At 36.6% G+C, this 18,166-nt stretch overlaps 2 protein-coding genes across 6 annotated transcripts; one reads left to right on the top strand and one right to left on the bottom strand.

The window, feature by feature from the left end:
• Positions 1 to 1,069: 1,069 nt before the first annotated feature.
• LOC103701987 (peroxisomal membrane protein PEX14-like) lies at positions 1,070 to 10,701 on the bottom strand. 4 transcript variants are annotated; one of them, XM_008784239.5, is made up of 11 exons: positions 10,172 to 10,701; positions 8,776 to 9,020; positions 8,580 to 8,628; positions 7,250 to 7,440; positions 6,673 to 6,859; positions 6,403 to 6,561; positions 4,850 to 4,923; positions 4,682 to 4,724; positions 4,475 to 4,542; positions 2,187 to 2,255; positions 1,070 to 1,832 (listed from the first exon to the last, which is right to left on the bottom strand). In XM_008784239.5, the coding sequence occupies exons 1-11, from the start codon at positions 10,227 to 10,229 to the stop codon at positions 1,332 to 1,334; spliced, it is 1,644 nt and encodes a 547-aa protein (XP_008782461.1). In that variant the 5' UTR covers positions 10,230 to 10,701; the 3' UTR covers positions 1,070 to 1,331. The 4 variants fall into 4 exon arrangements, with proteins under 4 accessions (XP_008782461.1, XP_008782460.1, XP_088557989.1 ...); XM_008784238.4 differs by having other exon boundaries at positions 7,250 to 7,443; positions 10,172 to 10,459; XM_088701863.1 differs by lacking the exon at positions 2,187 to 2,255 and having other exon boundaries at positions 7,250 to 7,443; positions 10,172 to 10,459.
• Positions 10,702 to 12,707: 2,006 nt separating this feature from the next.
• Positions 12,708 to 17,172, top strand: LOC103701986 (carbonic anhydrase 2). 2 transcript variants are annotated; one of them, XM_008784234.3, is made up of 8 exons: positions 12,708 to 12,848; positions 13,234 to 13,312; positions 13,615 to 13,663; positions 14,643 to 14,759; positions 14,882 to 14,935; positions 15,913 to 15,998; positions 16,285 to 16,390; positions 16,959 to 17,172. In XM_008784234.3, exons 2-8 carry the CDS (start codon positions 13,254 to 13,256, stop codon positions 17,091 to 17,093), a joined length of 606 nt encoding a protein of 201 aa, XP_008782456.1. In that variant the 5' UTR covers positions 12,708 to 12,848; positions 13,234 to 13,253; the 3' UTR covers positions 17,094 to 17,172. The 2 variants fall into 2 exon arrangements, with proteins under 2 accessions (XP_008782456.1, XP_088557988.1); XM_088701862.2 differs by lacking the exons at positions 12,708 to 12,848; positions 13,234 to 13,312 and having other exon boundaries at positions 13,615 to 13,698.
• The last annotated feature ends 994 nt before the right edge of the window (positions 17,173 to 18,166 follow it).

Here is an 18,166-nt window from a genome sequence, read left to right as displayed (position 1 = left end):
CAAAAAGTCACCCTCTAATCCTATTGCCACGGAGAATGGAAAACCCTGCGCAACGTTATGTAATCATATTTTATATCTATCTAGGTAGGTATCATGTTCATGTCCCTGTAAGTTTTAAATTAGAAAGGCAAGAATGGTGAGCCTTCCATTCTATATTTTTTGGGAAGACCTGGAGGCACGTTTTATGGACTTGAATTTTCCTGCTTCCATTCTTTTGAAAAATCGGAAGCTCTTATTCAATGATTTGGAAATTGTGCCCAAGAGTCCGAGCTAAGTCTAGCTAGTAAGACTGCTAGTTTGGCGATTTGCTTTGAACAAAATCCAGCAAGGCATTGACTAATACTTATTTATTATGAGTTTTGTTTGATGGGTCTTTTGATTCGCTGCTATGACCGTTTATTCATGTAAAATTTACCTTACAAACAATATGGTGAGAAAGAAAGAAAAAAAAAATCTCCCCTACTTAGTTTACTTTCTTGTAGATTTGTCAAGAGATTAAAAGCCATCCATATCTCGGGCCCTACTTAAATTGGCTTCGAGCTACTTATTGCCTTGGTTCTTGCAAACTTTATCAAATAATCCTTGGGGAAAGGTTGTCAAATTTCCACTACATATCAAATAAAATGCATCACCTCAAACCCCATTGCTGGGAAGGTTAACCAGACCATTTATAATTGATCACCAAGTGCCTGCAAATCATCAAACAATATCATTACTCTTCTCCTCCCCATCTCGAACTCCAACTATTCTTAAAGAATCTATCGAAAAACACTCTGTACAACTGCTGTCTATGATCATGTCAAAGTACGTCAGGCATGCCAAGCTTTATAGCAAATTCTGCAGGCTTGTGCTCAATTTTTATCAACGAGAACAATTTTTTGTAGAAAAATTGCACAGAGTTTATCATCTACAAGTATATTCACCACCAGAAATTTAAACATGGCTTTTAGTTTTTTGTTCTCTGTCAGAAGACATCCTTGCAGTTCCCAATCAGCCTGAGGATGGACCAACCGGCTTGTGCATCTTATAACCCTGGCACCGATTAAAGGCTTGCATCCCTCAGGCTTCCTTAGTTGAATCCGGTGTTTTATTTTCCATCAAATATGAAGCATAAGTATCAAAAGCAACAAATAGATCATTTTCTCCCTTATCTTCTCTTAAATAAACTCTCTGAAGGTAGTTTAACTCTCTGAAGGCAGTTTAAAAGCAAATACATATGAAGTATGCATCGGCTCAACGATACATAATAAACAAGGGGGCAAGAACTATTATTATTGGCAACACAATCAATCCCCTTCAAAGGAGTATGATTGAACTCTTATTTTGAGCTATCAGTTTACTTCGATACCATCTGCCCGTTCTTCTTGTATTTCAGTCTGATTCATTTCTCCAACACTGGAGGTCTCCACCTGAAAAGCAGTGTCGGGTGCTCTCATCACCTTCTCTTCACCATCATCAGAGCTCGCCACCGACTGCTCATCCCCTGACTGCAGCTTTTGAGCAGATGGTTTTGGGTGTCGGATGGCAGCAGCAGCTTCTGGAACAGCGACCGTTGGTGGCTGAGGTGGGACCCACCTCCGCCGGCTGGGCCCTTCACTGGTTCCAGTTCCATAAGGGAGCTGCTTTGGTTCCTCCACTTTGGGCTCTGTTTCAGTTATTTTTGAAGTCTTCCCTCTCCACCAAGGCTCTGAAGTCTCATGAGTCTTCTCGTTCATTTGAAAGGAGGGGTCGATGCTCTCTTGTACTTCAGAACTCAACCCCTCATCGCTTGATTGGGATCGGAGGTCATAGCTGGGCTTTTGCTGAGGTTGCTGACGCACCTCCCAATATGGCTGTTTGATATAATCACATAAACAACAATGCTCAAAAGGTATGATATAAGAAGACAAACCCACACACATACACAAACATGACTACAAAATTAGAAAAGGTAATTCTGTCAAAGAAACTGAAGGTGGCGATTTTCTTTCACTTTCCTAGGATAGAAAAAATACGCCTAATATTTGAAAATCCTTATAAAATGTACTTAATCATACAAATAACACCTAATTCAACAAGGATAAACAATTGCATATGCATATCAAGAAAATGACCAAGGATATTAAAAAGAAAGGTTGCACAATTATTTTTTAACATACTAGGAAATTGTGCTAGATAATTAGAAGCTCAGAAGGTATCGCACAAACCTTTGGTCTAGGAGCTGAAACAGGTTTTTTTGGTGGTTGATCAAGACTCGGATGCATGTCATTGATATCCTGGACATTCGAATAAATAGGCAAATGGATTAAAATTGTTTTGTAATAGAGGGAAACCATTGCCAGTGCAGAAAAATAGTGAAATTAACAGTCTGGTTTTATTCCAGCAGGTAACCCCATCCCCTCTCTCTAAGCAATACCCCTGATCAGGAGAATAAAATACTGAAACTTATTAAAGCAATTTCAGTTCCCAAATAATGGGTAAGGTAAAAAAGTTTATGCCCTAGTGTGCAGATAACATCAACTCTTGTAACTACTAAAGTGAACAGGATACATATATGCAAAGTAATATACTTAAATCCCCCCCATGCCCAAAAAGATAAATAAATAAATTAAAATAAACAGGCTTCAACACGATACTGGTTTGCATCCAACCCTCTCTCTCTCTCTCATAATCATAAGGAATCATAAAGCCATAGAAGAGAACTAAAAGCTCTGATTATTTGTACATGTATAGAGTCCAAATAACTTCGTAAGATGGGTGCACATACATCTAGGGAATCCATAAAACTCCATAAGTTGGTCTGGATCTTTAATTGGTAAGATTTCATTTCTAAAAAAACCTCAAAAGCAGGTTAGATAATGATTCAGTATCCCTGAAAAAGGAGGTATAATTTGCTAAATTGGTCATCCATATATGTTGAATGGACATGCATGTTAATCAAGAGGCAGCAAGAATAAAAGACATGCAGTCCCCTCATATATTTCAAGCTCTAGGCCTGCATAAATAGAGAACTAAGATTCAATATCACATGATAGATGGCACATCCATCAGATAACTGTAGTAAAAGGAGAAAGCATGTTTCTTTTCAAAGATTGCATCATTTTAGGCTCATCACTTGAAAGGAAAAATTGATAAGAACCAACAATTAGCATATTCACTACTTATCAGGACTTTCATTTGACAAATTAATCATGATATGGGGTCCATTCTCAGAGGACCGGTTTCTAAAGGGCCAATATTGACATGGATCCCCTCCATTTAGAGCCTAGGAGTAGTACATATAATAAATTATTTTACCTTGCACTTTTAGATTAATTTTTTCATTTATCTTATTATTAGTTTAAATTCCTACTTTAGGTAGGATTGTGTCAAAACCTTTCTTCTACCTGCATATAGCATATACATAAATTTTTGTTATGCTTTAGGTTTTTCTCTTCAGTTAAAATTCAAGACAGTGAGACAACAAGAAATTTACCCTGTAAAGGTTGTTCCTCCTCAGCTTTGAGCTAGATTTCCAGTCAAAGGCTCAATTCATATTTGAGTGATTCTTATTTCAAATTGCAATTCTGGGAGCCAACTTCAAGGGCAAAAGAAATCTGAGAGCAGCAAAAATACCATCGGGCTGTTTCTCTCATTTCACTGGCCAATTAAGTTATACTTCTCAGAAATGCCAATTAAGTTACCCCTAGCCTATTTGTGGTCTCGGGCATCAATGAGACTCCTCAAAGTTGTATGGTAAGAACTGGAATTAATTTCACCTTTCCAAAATAATTAATTAACAAAGAAAATTCAGGGAATATGGAATATGGTTTTCCGTTATTGACTTGGAAGATCCAATTTGAGAATGCCTTATATCAGGGTTTCAAATACTCAAAGATCAGATAGAAATATCCAAAAAATTGCCGATCCATTTACATGTTATACCACCTTTATGCATATACTAACAAAAATGAACCTCATCAATGAGGTTGAGTTTAAAAAGACAACCTATAATTTCATGGCCATCGCTGTCATAACCTTAATTGAGTAGCCATCCTCTTTATGTAACTTAATTTTGTAACTTTTTTTAAGCAAATATTAACTCGAGATCCCAGTGCAGAAGATAAAACAGCTGGCATTCAGTGTCACAAATTCAAATGAAAAGATAAGAAACAATTCGAAATATCCGTGCAGAGAGTAATATACATACATATATATATATATATATATATACACCATTCAAATTTCCTGTAAGGGTCGCATGGAAAAATGGTTTGAAGAAAGTGGGCCCTATATACTCAGACAGCATATCAAGATTCTAATGGACATTTTCTGATGAAGCACTATAATGAGTCTCCTAACAAAACATGTATGCAGGATGAATGGGAAATATTGCAGCATTGAAAAACACTAATATCACTTTCTTTCAGGCAAGCAATTATAGTGCCAGATTGATGTTGTCTTTATTGTTTCTTTTCAAGTTATGAAGGTATTGACAAGAGGATGAATTATATACCTCCATAAATGGCTTTGTGTGTGGTGCAGGTATAGACTCCACTGATGCAGGTGTGGATGAAGGCCTCGCTGTTCAATAACATCAAATAGGATGAGCAACAGAAGGGAATGTGAATTGCAACATAATGGCTTTTTTTTTGGTTGGGTTGGAGGAGAGGAGAGAGAGAGAAGGGGGGGGTCAGGGCATAGAGAAGAAACAGATGACTACCTCTTCCAAAGTCCATATTTGGCACGCCATTTACTTTAACTTGCTGAAAACAAAAAGTAAGGAACTAGTAAGAAATTTGTCAATAAAATCAAACTGATTAATGATAATACTCAAGTAGCTGAAGAGTTCGAAGTTCAAACTGTATACCCAGTCAAAATTGTACTTTACCTTTGAAAACATTGAGGGGAGACTTGCATCTGGTTGATTGACCTGAGAAGTTCTCCATGAATTGTTAACTGGTCCTGAAGATTGTACAGAGACATTGAAAATGGCAGTCAGCTAGAGAAAATTGCATCATTGGTAGTAATAATAGTATTGATTGAAAATTCTTGTCTGAGGACGTCTCACCAGTCACCACATTATCAAGCAATGCTCAAATATAGGAGAGATTTAAGATATAGCTCAAATGCAAGTATAAAATCACTCCCTACCTCAATAGTAAACCTAGAAGTTTAATGCTAGAAAGCCACCCAATTAAATGCAAGTTTTTTTTTTTTTTTTTTATCTCAACCAAGATCTTATCTCAACCAAGATCTTAACTTGTACCAGTTTTAGGAACCTCGAGATACAGTTATTAGCAATTTTAGGCTTGTAATATCTCGACCAGCATAACCCAATAAATACAAAGATATTGCATACTCACCTGTACCTGCCGGTACAAGACAAACCATACCAACCTGGTATGGTATCTGGGCTTGGTACACCCCCTTACCATCACATGGTATTGTCTCAATGTTGGTATGGGGGCATATACCTTGTTGTCCTGTGTTTTACCAGTAAGTTATCCATACATGGTCCAGTATCGAACTGAAAACCTTGACAAATACAATATAAACATATTTGGATGATATTTTTTTAATCACCTTTTACTTCCTTACATAGATTTTTAACAAGCAAATTATAAAATCAATGCCTTTATAGTTGCTAATGGATTTACCATATCGGGCTGAGATTCCGGTCCCAAAATATCAGCCGAGATAGCAAAAAATATCATGTCCTTCCAAATTTACCTGCATTCCATATTGGCCAAGATAGACTAAGATCTCAGTTCATCTGTCTTGACCACCCAATGAGATGACCAAAATCTCAGCTTTTAGAAACCATGACTAGAAGCGTATATGCACAGACACAAAGTAGAGTCATGGAGTGTTATATTTTAATTGTAGGTTGACTAGAGGGGGTCCTCGAATCATTATTTTGTTTCAAATTTGTCCGGGTCTCAATTCGTCTGGAGTCTATGAGGATCCAAGTTTGGAACTATATTATTGAGTGTTTAAGTTAATGGGCTTGAATCATCAAGTTTATACAACTTTTCAGTTTACAAAATCTCTCAGAAATATTATTAGTTATTCTTCTTATTTGCCACTTCTTCATTGGGATTACTTTTTCTTTCTATACCCAGTTTAACTCTATTACATGAAAAGGTATCAAATGGAACATTTCTATCATTAACCTTGTAAGCTATTTGTTCTATGTTTGCTATCACCTTACCTAAAGCCAACAATGCACATGGAATTTTAGTGATTTTTTTGAATTTCTTGTTTTCTGAACATATCAATATTACTAACCAAATCTTGCCAACCAACCCCTAAGGACTTCAATTGCCATCAATATTCAACATAGCAGACTAATTTTTTCACAGGATAATGCATTCCATTAAAGCCATACCACATAAGCTAGTTACCATTGGAGAAAATGACATGCCCATTTGATTAACTTACCATTCCCTACTGTAGATTGGATATACTCTTCTATCAGCTTCTCTTGAGAGAAACTGTTCTCCCTTGTGCTTTCCAGCTTACGAATAGCATCACCCATGGATTTCATCTCTTTAACTTGGACATCTAGCGCTACCATAAAAGCCTCAAAATACTTCCTCTCTAACAAGAAGAATCGAGAAGAAGCTCTCAAAGTCAGGAACCCAAGACCAAAATGACATGAATAATTTACAGGTAGAGAAGGAGGGATAAATTCATGCAGAAGTGAATAACCTTCATGTTTTGCATTTAATAATTCTTGGCTTGCTTCAGCAACAACAGCAGCAGATGAGGCTGCTGCTTTAGCAGCTTCTGCTGCTTCTTCAGCCAACCTGGAACTCTGCTTGTCTTCCTTATCAGATTCACTTTCTTCTGCTACAACCTTTCTGATCCAAGATTTCAGCTTAGGAACAACTACATTCTGTTAAAAGAAATTGTAAGCAGAGTAATATAACTTTTACTTAATGTCTCCCAAGTCTGAATCAGAAAAAAAAAAGTCAATCAGCAGCAAGGCTTTAATTGTTGGGTGACATTGGACATGCTGCCTGGTGGCGAGCATGGCATGGGCCATGCTGGCACATGAGCTCGCTGTACTGGAACAAAAGAAACTAAATAATAATAATAATAATTTAAAATTTCTCTTTTATTTTAAAAATATTAAACTTAGGGTTGAAAGGTGTTGTGGCAACTTGTGCTAGATGCCATTATTGGCATGGCATGGCATGTGCCAGCGAGCACCTGAAACAATTGTTAGCAGCAATTTAAAACCTAAAGTAAACTGCAAGACGGGTGAAAGCGTGGAGAGAAATACCTTAAAAACAACAGCCGTACCAGCACCTGTAGCAGCTAGAACCCCTGTGGCAAGAAGTGCATGGGACCAGTGAAATTTGGATTGCTGCAAACTTGGAGACACGAGAACCCCACTAGCAGGAGCAGCAGCTGGTTGTGGAGTTTGTACTGAGGCTTGAGGCTGCAAGGTTGTCGATGATTTTGGCTGGACAGCTGCTGACAACCAAAACGAATCAGCCATTCGATTAAGGAGACGAGACAGAGGAATTTGTTTTCTATTTGCATTTTATAGAAATTTTGGTTATTTTCTTCAAGTTTGCTAAGATGTAACACATGCAGGAATAATAGTTTTTGCAAGTTAGGATGGTGACATATCAAATTAAAGAGGTGGCTTCATCCTTTAGACAAACAAAAGGAGCCACTCAAATTGGATCACGTGAAAGTTTTCTTAGAAAAGCATCAATCAGATTAGAAGTATTACTTTGGGTGGATTTTGTCCTGATAGGTCATTTTGACTCTATTATCACTTGGGCAAGACCAAAACTCCTAATCACAGCCATACTAGATTTAAAATGCCTGCTCAAATTATTCAATTTACACGGATACTAAGAGAGCGATCAAATCAAAGTAGGTTAAGAAACAAAAACCACACTATATTTGCTATAACACATGTGCTACTTTTCTACATTGGTGTAAGTAAAGTAACCAATTTAGAATTGAATCTTTTTTTAAAAAAAATGTGTTCTTTTATCACCCATCAAGGAATTAATTGATGGGACATTCCATTTCTTTCCAATAAAAGTTGGCATCAAAACATCATTTCAGATTATCTTCTTTAACCAGGAGTCTAGTTTGAAGCTCTCATCCCACAAAACTTTAAAAAACACATATGCCTGCCCAACCAATTCCTTGATCTTTTAATGCTCAAAATGAGAAAACAAAAGGTTTCACCAAATATCAATGACAAACAGCAATTCAACCAAATTTGTCATGTGGCAAACTTAATCTAAAAGTCCATGGTCCTAGGATAAAAGTATCTCACCAAAGTTTTATAAATCACATTCTCAAGTAAAACAAACGTAGAAAATGTATAAAAACAATACTGGAATATAAGTAAAAAAAAAATATGCAATGCAAAATCAAAACTAAAACAAAAGTGATAAGTTTAATGCAAATAGCATAAAAATTCATTGCTGTTAACTCATGGTGGAGATGGTGGTGGTCTATGGTAGTTCAGCAATCACAAGATTTATTTGTAAGATGTATAAAATCTAAGAAGCATTTATGACTGGTATTGTGTTGTCAGTATCAAGTTTAGTTACAAAACAACGCAATGGGTTCAAAAAGATTACCCTGATTTGTGGTGGCAGCCTCAACATTGGCAGCATTTGGAGGAGGGTCCTGCAATACATATGAAACATCGAAACAGTGACAAACAATATAACAAGCCTCCATGAAAGAATGCCTTGCCAGAAGGAAAAAGGTAGTTGTAAGATGTTGAGATGCACAATGAACTCTAGGAAAGAAAGAATGGAAGAAAAGTCTTACAGGTACACGGCGGAAGGCTTCATCTATTTCCTCCTTTGTCAGGCCTTTCCTTTCAAGAAAGGAACGTCTGTGAATGATTGGGGAACCCCTTACTCTTGGATGAGATAGAAACTTAACAGCATTCTGCACTTGGTCCTCCCTTATTGGTTGCGGGATTGCAAATACTGGTTCTCTTGAAGCTTCATTGGCAATCTCTCCTTTGACATCCTTACCATCTCCCTCCGCTGTCTTTGATAACTCGGGCCCTAATGTTACGTGGCACAATCAATGTTAATGTAAAAATATCATAGGCTGTTTACTCTTCATAATTTTACAGGGATCATATACATGCATTGACAAGCCCTGCATTTTCCCTGAAGAGTTCAAGCTTACAACGAAAAATGACACCATTTGCTATGTTGAACAAACCCATAATTCAGGTAAGTTTGTTATTGTAGATCTCTTTATGATATTGGAAGCTGTTATTTGCAGAAACGATAGCAAAATAACTCTGTGAAAGAAAAAAGCTTGAATTTGTAAGGTAGTTCAAGAACCTTGGAATATAAGCAAACTCGGTCTACTTCCAAAATGTTTGAAAAAACTAAGTAACCTCGTGAGACTATAAGAAACTTCTTCATCACACCAGCTGTAGCAAGCTATTCATAACCTCAACGAACAAAGAGGCTGGTTCAGCAGACTCTCTGTCTCTGTGATATCCAGTTTATCTTGCTTTATAGGTATCACAACTGAAACCTCGAGCCAACAAAAGTACGCATCAAGAATTCTAACAGAAAAAGAAAAAAAATGTAGACATTGGTAACCAAGGTAATTTTCACATAAAGCCCTGATCTTCACCCAAATCAAAGTTTCCCTTCTTCTGATATTCTTCTGACATCCACGGATGCTGATTACTACTTTTTGTTTCCTTTTTAATTTAATTAAATCAGCACCCAAACTCCCACCTTCCTCCTTGCCAATAAATAGGATCAGTCAAAGGCAAGCAGCACTTTTCAATATGTCAAAAAAAAAAAAAAAATTCTTTTACCTAATCCTTGCCAATTTTACCAATAAATTCGAGCTTCTTTATCTCAGCACAAACCATCATCAGCCAATTTAATTATTTCTTTTCTTATCCAATAATGAATTTCCCTATGCATCGATCAAAACACTACCACCATAGCCGATAACATCCAGCATGCGGACAAATTCTGATCGGAGATAAAGGGAACCCAGTAAGAAGTATACAAAAGCGAGCGAAAAAAACCTAAAACTGTAATCTAGTACCTGGGAAACGAAAAGGAACCTTTTTTTTTCTCTTTGATGACTCCGGGTTGGAAACCCAGTGGAAACGATGGAACAGAACCTTAAATTGGGGCAAATACTTGAAAACAAGGATTTGGGGAAGAGAAGAAATCACCTTGGTTTTCGGGAGTGTCGCTGGGAGAGCTCGGGGGAGGCGCGGATTGGGTCGCCATGGTCACGACCAGTTCCCACCGCTGTATAGAACCTTTGGGGCTGAAGAAAGGAGAGATCTTGGAGGACTAGAAATGGAAGACCAACCACGAGGACTCGAAAAGGACAAAAGTCTATGAGTAAAAAAAGATAAGGGGTCTTTTGATCTTCCAAGGAAAGAATTGGATTGGATTGGACTCGTTTTAAAGATGGTCATCAGACTCTGTGGCAGACCGACTCGGGGAAGGAGTACAGAACTTGGAGATGGTTTCGTTTGGGAATATTATCAGTCAGCTCTTGCTCCTTTTTCTTATTCGGTGAATGGATTTTTGTTTACACAACCTTGCTTAAGAGGGTAAAAAAGATCATAATTCACGATTAAAGTTGATCTATTTTCTTTTCCTTATGAACTCGCATGGGTTAGATTGCGTCTTGGGCGAGCAACAATCCATGCATACGCAATCTTGGTTTATTTTTGCCAAAGAGTTTGGATCCTCTCCACGTTAAAGAGTTGAATCTAATAACTTGAGTCCCCCAGTTTGCAGCAGCCCATATATCGCATGATGGCCCATGATTACATGGGTGCCATGTATGGAGGGGTTTGGATTGTACCTTCCATGCAAAAGAGTGATTGATTTGTTTTTTCACCATGTCGACTATTGGATCACATCCTGCATCGATCTCAAAACACTCCTTACACCTCATTTATCTATCTGCACAGATTTCTAAGCGATCATTGCGCGATCCAATAGTGGATTCATGCGATGGAAGGGGAATCGTTTTTTCGTGCATAAATTACAATCCCTATCCTATATGGAGGAGTGCACACGACATTTTGCAGAAGGACCGAGTTGCAATTGTGTGCTATAATGCGATTCACGGATGGTTGTGATCTTAAGATTGAAATTTTCAACTGATATACTGTATTCTCTTTGCTTGCTTGCCAATCATGCTCTACGATAACCACGATAGGAGAACGGAAGCTAGAATGAGTTCGAATCCTCACAAATTTAAAGATGATATGCAATCATGACAAACTATGTATTGTGGGACAGCCCGTGATGCATCGAGCTCATGTATCGCAGAGGTATTGTATCATGTACAACATGAATCCTAATCTTCAAGTTCCATCTCTAAACTTGAGAGGATCCTTAGGTTATTTTCAAAAAAGCAAGCATGTGTGAGAGACATGTGATTTCCAGGACTCACGCTACTACCAATTTGAAAATGAAACCTAGTCCTCTTGTAGTTTGATCATCACCTCGTAATTAGTAACATAACACGGAATAGAGATTGACAAGCACACATTTTAAGTATTAAGAAAATTGTTGGGTAATCACATGCACCAGTGCACATTTTAACTATTAAAAAAATTCTAGGGTCCATTGTGACCATTCATGCGACTTGATTATAAAATAGATATGATAGAAATCGGTGTAACCACCTACTCTTACCGTATATCTCCCGACAACTCAATGCCTTGCAAAGTTGCAATGGACTAAGGAAAATACTTTAGGTCATTGATAAATTGCCTAGGAGAATTTATCATGCTCATAATTACTTGGCAACTTCACAATCAGTCGACCCATTGTATTTGGCAGCAAATCTGTAGCTTGTACTAATCTTCTCTTGCCACCTAGATGGAGAAGTGTTTATGTGCATTTTACGAGAGATATGGCAAAATAAATGAAATAGCTGTAACTTGGCCTAAGCTTCATCATGGATAAGCTCGATTTGAAACTAAATGAATCGAGCTTGAATTATCAATTCAAGTTCAAAAATAATGTCAAGCCAAGCCAAAAAGAAAAAAGAAAAGAAAAACGCCTAACTCATTCAATCTTGTCTAAATAAGGCTTGGTTTTCTATAGAGTCAAAATATCATTTGTAGTATTTTTTTTCTCTAATCTACCTTATATCAAGACAAAATGTAATTGGTTTAATGTATGAATTAATCAAATGTTCTTCAGATTAGCTATGTTTGAAGTCAAGCTGAATTAAGCTCTATTTTGATTAAGAATTTACATGCTGCATGTTTAGATTGTGTCCGACTAGGTTCAAAATTAAGCCTGAATTGAGCTTGAAATAGCAGTAAACAAACTAAGCTCGAACAAGCATTTCAAGCTTAATGAGTTTAATTTCAACTGAGTTTAACCACATCCAGGCCTTTAACTCCTTTTACACCCCAACCGGAGTGGTATTACTCATGGATTAAACAGCATATTCTAAATCTTCACGCATACCAAAATGAAGCCTCGAAGATAGGCCTTGGCCTGTTTTCATGCAAACACGTCAAGTGTTCACACGCGCGCCGATACGCTGGGATTCACCGCCTTCATTACCTGCCATTTGCCACACGTGCGTAGGGCCCGCCAGGTCGTATTTAACTCTTAAGAGGGCGGGGATTACGGAAATCTGAGCCCTAGTTTAACGGCTAAAATCGCTCCGGTCGCCGAGTTTTAAACCACAAACGGGGAGTCCCCTCCTTCAGACCCGCGGGCTCCCCAACTAATCCTGCTCCGGCGGCACATCCGAACGGGGTCGCTATAAGATGAGAGCCCGCAGCCTCTTCTGGTTTCAGAGAAGAAGGGAGAAGAGGAAGAAGAAGGCAGAATAGAAGAAGAAGAGGATTGCATCATAGAGAGGTCTGTGGACACTTGAAGCCCTCCATGTTATTTCTTAGTTACTTAGATTTTTGTATCTAAAAAAATCTATGCTCTTTGATCTGAATTCCGGTCTTAATCTGTTTCTGTTTTCCATCTCAGCCTATTCGTACTGTGTCAGCTTTTTTTTTCCCTTTTTTAAAATGTTTATGGATAACCAATGAAAAATTCTTGGCTTTGTGAGTTGTTATCGTTAAGTTGATTAGATTGACTTATTTTTATTTCGTATTTTCTCTTGAAATGTTTCGTGCATAAACAGTATTCTGATCTAGTTTCCATTGTTGAATAGGAGAAAGTAGCTTTCTTTTTTTTATTTTTTTGAGGGGAGCAAATCTTGTTATTTATTTATTTTTCTGGTTTTCTTCAGAATCTGAAGAGGTGGAGGAGATGGATCCCATCAAGAGGCTGCAATCCGGGTTCGAGCACTTCAAGAAGGAAACCTACGAGTGAGTGAATAATTTGTTTTTCAAATGACAAAAAATGGCATTTTTATTTTATAAATTTTATAACCTATGAAACTATATCATTTATAGTTTTCATATCTAAGCCGCTATTTTTAATATATTTCGATCGGGCAAAATCCAAGAAAGACATAATCTAATAAGGGCATTTTGGTCATTATGTGCTTTTATTGGTCAGCTCGGATAGAACGGCAACTATTTATTTTCTTGGTTGTTGAATGATATTTTATTTTGTCAAGACCAAAGAGTCCCGATTTGTTGAACGAAATTACATCTGTGCCGTGCAGGAAGAAGCCTGATGTCTTCCGCACGCTCGCCGAGGGCCAGAGCCCCAAGGTAACCTCGGGGTTCATTCTATGGAAGAACTAAAGGTTTCGCAGTCACCTTTTTTTTTTTTTTGATCAATTACTTTTCTACATAAATTTTTATTTTTAAACAAATCAATGATCACTATTTGTTAGTGTGAAAATAATGCATAGTCTTGAATAACATATACCTTGGTAGTTTATTATTTTCAAAATATTATACTTTTAGAAATATTAATATGTTTGATGGTGATGCTAGCGATATCTTTTCATACTTAATATTATAGACATGATCTAAATTGGATGAGCCATCAATTGTGAAGCAAAAATATTGGCTTCATTACTTGTACATGGAATTTGTTGGTATAAAGATGTAGCATTTTTTTAATATTTTTTAATTTAATATAAAAGCTTGATTTTTTTTTTGGTTCAATAGACGAAGATGCAGTTTTTCACTACATAATTACCATTGCGACATAAAACAAATTAGCAGGCATTGTATTTTTGCCCTTTTCTCTTAGAAAATAGAACATAAATATAAAATATATGCGATACTATTTTTATTTTTAAAAATATTTTATATTTTATAAATAATTTGCTTTTAATTTCCTAAAAATAAGATGATTTTTGATCAAAAACCTATTCCTCCTCCATGTGCTTATTCATCATTACTATTATTTACCTTCAATATACTGTTGTGGATGTTGAGCGGCAAAAACAACTGCCACTATTATTATTTCTGTTGCTGCCATTTCCATATTAATTAGAATTTAGACATAACATATTTTTATTTTTTAAGTAAATCTAAAACTTTTAATTTTTATTTAAAAAATAGAAGAACGAATATTGTGTGAGATGCTCCACTGAAAAGAACAAATAATAGCTAAGATCTTGACAAAAAAAAAAAAAAGAATAATAAATTACTGAGACCGGGACATGATTTTTAATATTTTTCCCATGACCTCACTGACATGGGAGCTTGGGCTGGTTTGTTGGGTCAATGAATACAGTTCATGGTGTTCGCATGTGCGGACTCGCGCGTGTGCCCGTCGGTGGTGTTCGATTTCCAGCCAGGTGAGGCCTTCACGGTCCGCAACATCGCCAACATGGTCCCACCCTACGACAAGGTATATATACAGCATCATCCCATGCGCCCAATCACGACCCTTCATTCCTCTGATGAAGATGATCAAGGGCCCGCATGCCAAACTAATCCCTTGTTTTTGACCGATGGTGTTCGTGCTCGCAGACCAAGTACGCTGGCGTCGGCTCCGCCATAGAATATGCAGTCCACCATCTCAAGGTCAGAAGTCAACAAACTCTGCGCCTCCACCAATAATTCTCTCCCACCACCATGAAAGCTCTCAAAATAACTATATACTACATGCTGAGGCCAAAGTTTATATATATGTGGGTTTGTATATTATATAAATGAGAATTCAAGGAAGGATTTTTTATCTGAGATAGTTAGAAGAAAAAGATATTTTTATACAAAAAAATCAATCAAAATAAAATTATCTAATTTACAAGAACGAAATTTTAACATACTTAATATTTTTAGTTTAATATGTATCTATCATAATTCTATTTTTTTATTTGAGTTTTTTTTTTGCCAAATTGTTCGATTTTTTTTAGCCTTTGTTTGGTAAGTTGCTGTAAGGATTTTTTTTTAATGATTTAAAACTCTGGTAAGTTAAATTCACGATCTATTCAATCAAAAAATTAAAAAATTGCTAAAATCAGATAAATATTAATTATGAACTCTCGATTCCAAAAAAGAAATTCTTGTATATCAGATAGCCGGCCTCAACAATGAATTTTGATCAGCTTATTTTTTTATTCTGAAGTTATAGTAAGTTTTCCAAGAATTTATTAAGTTATAGTAAGTTTTCAAAGAATTTATTAAGTTGCCTACAATACCTAATTAATCTATTTTTCTTCAGAAGATAACCTATTATCCATGTAGCTAGTAAAAACCATGATATCATTACCTATATTTTGAATTGGGCCATTAGGCAGCCAAAAGCATCCAAGTGACAAACATTGGTAGTATCCTATCAAGAAAGGGATAGGAATTAAATAAGAAAGTTGTTTAATTCTCCAATCAGAATATTCCATTTTTAAGAAAGTACATGGAGACAACCTTGCTCTACTAAAGCCACCAATTTTGAGAGTCGTGATTCCTCTTTAATTTAATCATAGCCATTATCCTAATACGGCCTCCTCTTATCCTACCAACATTTAGACTCTATTACTCATGGCACACAAATTATCGGACAGGTGGAGAACATCGTGGTGATCGGTCACAGCCGCTGCGGAGGCATCAAAGGGCTCATGTCGATCAAGGATGATGGCTCCACCAGCTCGTATGTACTTTTTCCTTTATTCCTCTCCTGCATTCCATGGAATAGAGTCGAAGGTGGGAATAGAGAGGCATCATTCTCATCTCCTACTTGCACCACCTCCTAAAGTTTGGGGATACTGGAATTCTATCTTCTTATGAAAATACGATGCATGCATGCATGTGGACTCACGTTAACAACCGTCTGCACTGGATATATAGCACGCTAGTAATTATTTTTTACCTGCAGTTTTTAATCGGACAAATGCGGTTCTGCTGATAATTTTTGTTTATTTACTTGATGCTTGCAGCGACTTCATAGAGGACTGGGTGAAGATATGTATGCCTGCAAGAGAGAAGGTGAAGAGCAGTTGTTCTAAATTGGCCTTCCCGGAACAATGCACCAAATGTGAAAAGGTGTCGCCTAGTTCCTTCTTTGCTACTACATTTTTGTTTTAGCTTTTAATGGTTTTAATTAAGATTCGCCATCTCGGTACCGGACCTCATATTGGTGTCACACTAGTATAGTGTCGACACGGTATGCAGTTTTTTTGACATACCGAATATCGGTACGTCATCGATATCGGTATCGGTACCAAACCGGTATGGTACGGTATGCTTGGTATCGTCCAATTTGGTATGGTACGATATATCATGGTTTTAATAATGTCGATACATACAAGTAATGACACATGAACATGCATCGGGTCTTACCTCCACAACTATAATGCACATAGATTTCTAGCTTGCTTGTAGTCCTATAGGAATTAGTGAGCAATTATTACTTTCACCAAGCCAACCCTGTATAGATGCATTAAAGCTTATTATTATTATTATTATTTCTGATAACCATGCAGTAAAAGGTGACTCTTGATACTACATGCCGATTAGGCTCATTTGAAAATGTATGGTTTTTTTTTCTAGTTTTACTAAAATTTTAATGGTTTTATTTTTTTCCTTTTTTCTGCTATATATATGTATGCAGGAAGCAGTGAATGTATCTCTGGATAATTTAAAGACATACCCCTTCGTCGAAGAAGCATTGGAGAAGAAGACTCTTTCTTTATATGGAGGTTACTATGATTTTGTTAGTGGCAATTTTGAGGCCTGGGAGGTGTAAACCTCGGCCTGATCCTCTCTTGATCACTGAGTTCTCAGTTTTTTCATAATAAATTTGAGATCTTTTGTCCTTGCTGGTCCATTAATTGGTACCGGCATGCCCAAAGCTGTTTTGGACCTTTGGATGAAAATGCATTGCTTGATTTTTCTTTAGTTTTTCTGTATGATGAGAAATTTTTCCTTCTCCAGTGGTCTTGGACCAAACCCTCTCCCTTTGTTCCACACAAAGAGGTGACTGAAACCAATTGGTTCTATGAAAGAAATCAAATCTCCAACCGGGAGGAAGATTGATATTTTCATGGTTTTCTTAATGGAATTGATATATTCAATCACTGCTCGACCATTGTAAAAATCACATGGCCAAAGACGACCAATAGTAACAATAAAAAAAGTTGTTTATATGCAACAAAAGAGATGAACTACTAATTTACGAATGATTTTTTTTTGGACAAAGTAACAAATAGTTTGCCAACAAAGTGTAAAATTCAAGGTTTTCTTAATGGCATTGATATATTCAATAACTGGCCGACCACTGTAAAAATGATATGGATAAAGAATAATCATGAATAATTCAAACACTAATCACCAAACTTTAGCTCAGATTAAGTGGTCAGGGTTCTATTTCTGTTGTAGAAGGGTTAGAAAAATAGAACCACTCAAAAACAGCAACAATAATGATAATGATAATAATAGTATCAGTACCACCATTATTAATATTAATATTATTATTATTATTACTACTATTTATAATAATGATGATGATGATATAATTCAAAAACTTTATAATAGCTCATAAAATATTATTACTATAATAAAAGATTTAGAATCAAGTCTTCTAACTCAAGCATATCAATCCAGATAAATGTAACACAAGTCAGGACTACCATAACTATGAGGACATGGAACATGGACGAGAAGGAATCCGGAAGCTGCTACAATCGAAAATTTTCCTATGCATGTGGTCCAAAATTTTCCTGAAGCAGCAACGACCGCCTACCCCAAATCACACCCTTTTTTTCTATTTTGACCGGCCAACGATGTCCCACGCTTCTTCCAAAAAGCACAACTACTTGA

This window comes from Phoenix dactylifera, chromosome 7, assembly GCF_051530095.1.
Source record: "Phoenix dactylifera cultivar Ajwa chromosome 7, Ajwa_hap1_PhDact_Kaust_v1.1, whole genome shotgun sequence".
NCBI classification, from domain to species: Eukaryota; Viridiplantae; Streptophyta; class Magnoliopsida; order Arecales; family Arecaceae; genus Phoenix; species Phoenix dactylifera.
This window is presented reverse-complemented; position numbering and strand designations above follow the sequence as displayed.

What these genes read in the sequence shown, in the direction of transcription:
- LOC103701987 (XM_008784238.4), bottom strand. Translation starts at nt 10,229, where the DNA reads ATGGCGACCCAATCCGCGCCTCCCCCGAGCTCTCCCAGCGACACTCCC. An exon ending in GGCTGCCACCACAAATCAGG is followed by an intron (nt 7,444 to 8,579) that starts GTAATCTTTTTG and finishes TTTGGTTGTCAG; the next exon opens with CAGCTGTCCAGCCAAAATCA. An exon ending in ATTAAATGCAAAACATGAAG is followed by an intron (nt 6,562 to 6,672) that starts GTTATTCACTTC and finishes TCTTCTTGTTAG; the next exon opens with AGAGGAAGTATTTTGAGGCT.
- LOC103701986 (XM_008784234.3), top strand. Translation starts at nt 13,254, where the DNA reads ATGGATCCCATCAAGAGGCTGCAATCCGGGTTCGAGCACTTCAAGAAG. An exon ending in TTCAAGAAGGAAACCTACGA is followed by an intron (nt 13,313 to 13,614) that starts GTGAGTGAATAA and finishes TGTGCCGTGCAG; the next exon opens with GAAGAAGCCTGATGTCTTCC. An exon ending in CCGAGGGCCAGAGCCCCAAG is followed by an intron (nt 13,664 to 14,642) that starts GTAACCTCGGGG and finishes CAATGAATACAG; the next exon opens with TTCATGGTGTTCGCATGTGC.